The sequence below is a fragment of the Anopheles bellator genome, chromosome 1 (assembly GCF_943735745.2).
Source record: "Anopheles bellator chromosome 1, idAnoBellAS_SP24_06.2, whole genome shotgun sequence".
NCBI lineage: Eukaryota > Metazoa > Arthropoda > Insecta > Diptera > Culicidae > Anopheles > Anopheles bellator.
Window position 1 is genome coordinate 58336610 of NC_071285.1, and position 7692 is coordinate 58344301.

Sequence of the window (7692 nt, forward strand, 5' to 3'; positions counted from 1 at the left end):
TAACAGGCCAACCAGGTTGGGATGGTTGATGAAGTTGAACAGATTGCATTCCGACGAGTGATGACTTGAAACCAGGGAAGCCAAGGATTAAAGCCGCAACAAGATACACCGTCTGACCCCGCCGGAGGCTTAATGTGACGAGAGGCTGGCTGGCTGGCGGCCGTCGTAAGTGGATTTTCTGGGCCACTGCAGGAGTGTTAATTAATTCAAAGGTTAACCAGCCGAGCAGGGACCACAAAGGATCCCCGGAAGTGGCCGGAGGCGAAGTCCGCTTATTTTCGGGTATTATCCTTTATTATGTTTCGAATTAACGCTCTCGGTGGGTGGCTAGTGTATCTTCACGGGATTTAGGCGGACCGTGAATCGATTGATTGGTTGATTCAGGCGCTCCACCGGGATTCCGAAGGATGTTGTCGTGTGTATGGCCCCTCGTTAATATCTTATTCAGAGTGCATGCATGTCTGATTAGTTCGCCCGGAAGGGATCGGATTGACTCAACGTTCAACTTGCTTCCTTTTACCGTCGGCGATCCATGCATTTCAAATGCATCATCCCGTATTCAATTCCTCGCGATAGAGCAACCTGGGGATGGATGGAGCTTTTAATGCTGCGCTTCTTCGTGGCCACCGTGCTGCTGTTCCGGACGGGCGAAACGTCAAGTGCAGCAAACGAGCATCAAGGGCCAACAACGCCGACGACGACGACGACGTCAAGAGTCCGCTGAAGGAGCCTATCAGCGGGGCTTTCGAAATCGGCATGGGACGGAACGTTCCGCTCGACAACATCGGTCGATGCGGTGAACCCTCTCTCGCTGCGGCGTGTAAAAGTTTCACCCTTTCAACAGCTCCCCCGGGGGCGGGCCGCCAGATGAGAGATTCGTGCGCCGCCAAGGCCTAGAGGTCCTCCGGGCGGGTACTCTTCACCTAGTATGTTGGATAAACCTGGCAACCACCAGCCAACGAAAGAGAGGTGAATTAATAATTCAGCAGCGGCAAGATTTGAAATCTGTTTTCCGTGGATTGATTCACGGACACGCGCACGGCACACGGTGTGATCTGAGTGACGTACGGCCCTTCATTTGCGGCGTGGGTTTTTAGGTCGAGCAAAATAGAGGGGGGGCGCCTATGAAGAGAAATCAAATCCACCCTCATGATCCGTGTGCCGTGAGCCTCAAGTCTCAAGTGAGGTTTGATGTCTAATGGGGCTTGTTGTTAAACGTGGAACGTGGACGTACCTGCGAAAGTCACTACCACCGTGGAGTCCTTTGAAAATTTGCGTGCTCCGTGGCGGTGGGTAACTTTGCAGTCAACGGGCCCCCAAACACCGAGATTAGTTATTTAATGACCTGAAACTAATCTCGACACTTTCGAACTTTGGCAGGGCAAAGTTGTGCCAAGGTTTGCGGTCCTTGCGAACGGCTCCTACCAGTGCCCGTGTTCGGAGCAGCACTTTTGGCCAATAAATTTTGTGGGGTATCAGAAAATGCTGGCAGTAACAGCAATCGTTCGCGATAGGACGGGGTAGAACTCAGGAACAAGGTGCTCGGTACATGGTTCACGTATTCAATGACAAATCGAATCAATATTCGAGTCAACTTCGTCTTCACTCTGTCCAACACTAAACCAATTTATGCAAACAAACACCAGGAGGCCAGGTCTGAGAGGATGAGCTAACCTAATTGTGCCTGTCCGTTGCAGCAGACACAGTATGATCCCTGTTTTTCTCGTTATTCGGTCGGCGACTGACCGGGACACTTGATACGGTCTCTGTCACATCATGTTTGTTGTTATTCACGGTGATGTTCTAGAATTAGCCGAAACATTTCACTACATTCCAGGATTGTTGAGCCGACAAAAGCCACCGTAACCGATACGTAACCGTGCAGTAAAGCTTCAATTTCGAGGTGGCTTTTGTGGTGGCGCATGTTTACCGATCGCCCCGGATTAAGCACGCACCGTGGATTTTGTTGAACTTTGGCCCGTATCCTGCAGCGATTTATGAATCATTATTTGCCAGCCCGCGGTCGCCGCAGAGCAGTTTGATTAATCCAGCCACATGGCCGCAGAGTAGTGCCGCCTTTCGATCGGATCCGTTCGATTGCCTGCGAAAGCGTGTGCGAGATAAAGTTCATTAAAAGTTTGCCGTATGTTTGCGGTCCGCGTTTTCCATGTAGCGTTTCTAGGGCTTAATGAAGGCAAATATTAATTATGGAGCCAGTCGCAGGCTGTGTGGCTACTGTTTCGATTGGTACCAACAGCACCGGAGAACGGAGAAAGTTAATCGGGAAGCAACGTGCTGTCGACAGCCACGAGCATAATGTTCAGCAGCGCACCCGGTACGGATCGTGGTGAAAGAAAGTTTTGCACCGTCTTGTTAATTTGATCTGACACCTAACCTGGAGGTAGAGGGCCGGCTGCGGTGCGCGGTGTATGATCCGCCGCCGATCGGACCCGGGCACTGTCTCGTCTGAAGTGCAGCGAAATTGCACTAACGAAAGTCCTAAAATGGCTCAAATGGCGATGAAGCCTTTTCCCCATCACTTTACCTATTACACAATTGCGAGTGAATTGTAGAGCACTGGCACTCGTATCCTTCACGGCGTTCGATCGAAACTGATCAAATAACTTACTTTTGTACCACCTTTTGCTAGTGCCATAGCCCACTGTGCACGGCTCACAGCATCCTTCGCTCCATCCAAGTGCTGCAAAAACGTGAACCGATAGTGGACGAGATGAAAGTTGTCGCGCATATTAATGATAAATGTCACTCACCGGTCCCCCCCTCCACTGCACACACATGAAGAGGCACCGGTTTATGCGTGATGACCGCCGGCAAATAAATCGCCAGACCGGTCTCTGGGTGTCGCGAGCCGTCGCGGGATCATATCGCGCGGAGAATGTGGAGCAAATAATCGGCGAAAAGAAATTCGAGGAGCGAAAGTCTGGCCGATTATGACGTCGCGTGATGGCCTACAGTGCGGGGACATAACAGTAGGTGCGTGCAAAAAGTTCACATCGAGCGGTCTCTAGAATGTATACACCAGCGAAGGCCATTCGATCCGGAACGCAATTCCGGATCGGAACTGTCAATCGTTAGGAAGCAATTAGTGAGGCTCCGGCCATCGAAGCGAACCGGAAGGTCACGGGACCAGTGATGGAGATCGTGTTCGAGTGTTCATTCCGATGCATCTCGCTGCATCATGTTTTTATTGTGCGATGGGAACTTCGATTCGAGCATCAGAGGGCCAGAGTGTGGGGCTGAATGGGGCAACGGGTGGCGCATTCATTTAGAACGCACCGCGCGCCGTTGGAAAGAGACAAAAGAGGTTACATTCTCCCCGTAGGCGCGCGACAACAACAGTAGGCCGGTTGATCGCGACCGGTTGCAGTGCGGGCTCTCAGTGACGACGTGACTGCCGGCCGAGTGAAACGAACCTCCGGGCATCGGGCTGTTCCGGACGCGTCCTCGGAGTGAAAGGCGACGTGAGCGAAACATAGCAACGCAGTGGTTTTGTGGACCAGCGCCAGCGCGTAACCCACCATATAGGCTGCTGCGATAGCGAACCTGAAAAGAATAACAAAATGTCAGTCTACGCACGACACCACAACAACAGCAGCAGCCGCCGGCAATCGGGACGGATCGGGGCCGTGGCGAAAGGGTTGTTGCTGTTGGCCACGGTTCTGCAGACCGTGACCACGGCATGCCAAGCGCAGCGAGTAGGTAAATATACACGGCCGTGGCCACAATAACAAACCCCGACGGGACTCAACGGACTGAACGCTTCAAAAACGCACACCCAACGCAGGTGATCGCGAGTACAAACCGGAAATGGCCGATCTCTACATTACGGTGAACGCGCGGACCCGCACCCTCGAGTTGGCGTGGCGCAATTTTGATGATCTGTCCAATTACATTCTGCTGGCCGAGCGGTACCCGGTGCCGGCGTTCCAACCACGCTACTACTACTACACGCGCCAACCGGCCGCGTCCACCACTCCCGGTCCACCGGGGGACGATGCGGCGGTGACTGGCGGCGGCAGCACGCCGGAAGTGACCACTGGCGGTGACAGCGTTAACGATGGCAGTACCACCGAAAATAGCGCATCGACGACCGACGACGAGACTGGCGAGCTGGAGGTCGAGTGGGACTACGACTTCCGGGACGAGCATGGCGTGCGGAAGAAGGAAGTTCTATTTTCGGTGCAACCCATCTTCGCCAACGGCTGGACCCGGACCGGTAAGGGCCGATTGGTTAATGTGCGTGGGGTTGCTCGGTAATCGGTTCATTCGGGCCCAGCAAACGGAGCAGATTGTTTGCGTTGGCGGCAAAAGTTCCGGAGTCTGTGAGGTCTGGGGCACGTGATGTCAAGACGTTGTTGCTGCTGTGCTGGTGGTGTGTGTGTGCCGTGATAAGAAGTTCCACCCGGCCACAGAGAACTCGGAAGTGACACAGAGAGCCTCGATACGAACAGCTGTTACTGTGTGTTTGATGGCGCAGCGGTTCCCGTTATCTGACAACGGCCCCTAGCGGTGCGGGTGTGTGGGGTCAAGTCGTGCGGGGCTTGTTCTATGATGTTATTAGCATTAGGCAGTGGCATGGCACATCCATTAGGGGGAGGCGATAAAAGGGCGATGCTGAAGCAATGGCGCGCAGGGGAAACTCTCGTTGAATCGAATCGGCTCCTAACGGCAAGTGGCCAGCTGTGTTCCGTACGGAGAAAACCCTTTCCAATTTATTCATTCCAATTAATTAGCTTTCCCGATCGGCCCACCCTTGGACCGATGTGTCCTTGGCAGTCGGTCGGTCGGTCGAGTCGAGTCGAGTGGAATCGAAGGATGGCCGGGCGGCGATTGTGGTCGACCTTAATCGATCGATTAGGCAGTGCAACAAATGGCTACGAATAGGGGACATCTTCTCCCTTTTGCGGTACGAGCACCACTTCCGTATCCGGAAAAGAGCAGGCCAGTGCACACTGGTCGATACAGTGCGGGCAGGAAACGAATCGAAATACCCATTAGAGTGTTGAACCTTCCGACCTTCCGAGTCAGGACCGAATTTGCCTTCATTTGCCACATGCCTTTTCTTGGCGCTGCTTGAATGGAACACCTGTTTGTGGCCCCAAGTTTTGGCCCGAAGTTTTGGCCCCAAGTTTGGCCCTGGTAAACAAACTGAAAATCCCCTCCCCGGCGGTGGTGCTGGTGTTTGAATAAAAAGTTATCACAAGCCGGGATTATAATGGCCCACATTGAGACGGCGCGGTGTGAATCATAAGCTGGGGTACTAACCCGGGTTGAAAAACCGGTCCCGTGCTGGAAGTGACTCGAACAGATATGGAACGTCCACAAGACGTGACGCATACGCGAGAAGCAACGTGATAACGATCGGGCGGCCATTAAAGCCGCCGGCCCCGGTGACGTTCCCGATTAGCATAAAATTCCCACACTAACGCTCTTATCGTCTCGTTACCAGACATCAAGTTCAACTACGACCTGATGAAGGAAGCAAACACGACGACCGGGTGCTACGGGTACTACGGGTATTTCGTGAGCCCCAACGGCACCGTGCTGGATGTGCACTGTATGAAGCTGTACCCGACCTGGATGAACGATCTGCGGTCGCACCTGAGCGGGTTCCGTGTAAAGGAGCTCTTCCTGCCCGGGACGCACGATTCGGCGTCCTATAAGCGCAATTTTGACCCGCAGTACCAGGAGAACATTGTCAGCAAGTACGCACTGACACAGGACGACGATATACGGTCGCAGCTGCTGCTGGGCGTCCGGTACATCGATCTGCGCGTCGGATACTACAAATCGGACCGGGATCAGTTCTGGGCCAATCACGGTATCTCTCGGATGCACCCGCTGGCTCAAGATCTGGAGCAGATCCGGCAGTATGCGCTCGAGACGAAGGAGATTATCGTGGTGGATGTGCAGGAGTTCCCGGTGGGCTTCGGCAAGGGTTACGACGTGCACCTCAAACTGATCGATTATCTGCAGCGTACGCTGGGCGATGTGATGGCAGCCCCGGGTGCCGGCTGGTCCCGGACGCTGGGCGAAATCTGGGCCGGTGGCAAAACGGTGCTCCTGGCGTACGACAATGAGTTTGCGGCCAGGGCCTTCCCGGAGGTGCTGTGGCGTTCGGTCCAGCAGCGGTGGGGCAACGTGCAGAAGGTGAACGATCTCAAAAACTACCTCTTCAAGGTGCACCATCCGATGGGATTGTAAGTAACAGCCACTGGGGTCACTTCCGTGGCGTGTTATTTCATGTTCCGATCTCGATCGTTACAGCTGGGAGTACTCTCACCGGCCGGTGGCCGACATGGCCGAGCTGACGCCTGATCCGTGGGGTGTCATCACGGACCGTTATGGGGGTCTGCGGAAGATGGCCGACTCCGTGAATCGGTTCGTCACCAAGTGGTACTTCGAGGATCTCGGCCCCACGGCCAACGTGGTAGCGGTGGACTTTCTGCGCGGCACCAGCATTGTGGACGCGGCGATATACTGGAACCTGAAGCGCGTACCGAGTGGTCAATAAAACCTTCCAGCTCTAATTACTGTCTAGCGACGGTCCGAACGGCGGCACTATCGTTAATTAAGCATTAATTACAGTGCTTAAAATAGCACCGGAAATCGATCGTCCGCCCGGTGCCAAATGCGTTACGCTCCGAAGTGGGTCGCAATCGGCCCGTCGCAGTTTGCAGGTGATCGACGTTCGGACGCGGAACTGGCTGCCCATTTTGGGGGCTCCCTCGACTGAAGGCTTCATTTCGTTTTATGGACCACCACGCCATCAACCTACATTTGTCCGGACGTGCCTAACAACGCACGTCCGCCCGGCCGGGGATCTCCCAACCGGGGCCTCGCACGCTTTTCCCGAGGGCTCGCTGCTGGCACCCGAAGGCGGAAGCACTTATTCGCCGGATGCTGCACTCAATGGATCCGAATTAATGAGCTTATCGCTACGATAATGTGCACTGGGAGTGGATTGAACGATGGGCGGCCCAGGGACCCGGAACCCGGATCGTTGTTTAGGATAACTTTTCATTTCCAATTTCAGAACTCGTTCGCAAGCAACAAGCGGACGGTGTCTTGGACGACGGCAGGACGGGTAGCAGGGTGGTTATGGTTTACGATTCGAGCCCCACCCGGGGGGTCCCTTTCCCACGGCAATCGTTTCTCGTTAATGTTTAACGACGATAACGCTGCAGAATTCCCCGTGAGTTTCGCCGAAAGCAGGCGAACCTGGAACTGCGGTGGTTGCTGCGGCTTTTGGAATCGCTGCAACCGGAGAATCGGGCCGACCCAACAACCCTTCTTGCCGACATTTTCCGAAAATCAATTTTCGGAGGCGCGCTAAGCGAAGGCACCGGGCCCCGGGATCGGGCAACTTCATTACAGCAACCACCGTCCATTCGTCTGCGCGTTCTAAAAAAAAGGAACGGCCTTTTTCGGTAAGCCGTTTGCTCCCGTTCTTCGGCCCCCGGGGGCTATCTTAATTTATTTTCCACCACCGAGAAGGGCAAAAAAGGGGCCACCGGGAAATCCATGAATCTTTTTAACGTTAGAATAAGTTAAAAGCAATATGCGAAGCGTACGAACGGACGAACGCCATCCGAAACGGCTGTTCCGGCTCGTTTCATTCAGGGCGCGGGCTTCCCTTTCTCCGATACGTTTAATCAGTGTCGTGGCAGT

At 54.2% G+C, this 7692-nt stretch overlaps 1 protein-coding gene across 1 annotated transcript; it reads left to right on the top strand.

Annotated features, from left to right (window-relative positions):
* Positions 1-3432: 3432 nt before the first annotated feature.
* Positions 3433-6535, top strand: LOC131216220 (uncharacterized). The gene is made up of 4 exons (XM_058210653.1): positions 3433-3720; positions 3806-4237; positions 5471-6206; positions 6277-6535. The coding sequence occupies exons 1-4, from the start codon at positions 3582-3584 to the stop codon at positions 6533-6535; spliced, it is 1566 nt and encodes a 521-aa protein (XP_058066636.1). The 5' UTR covers positions 3433-3581.
* Positions 6536-7692: the final 1157 nt, after the last annotated feature.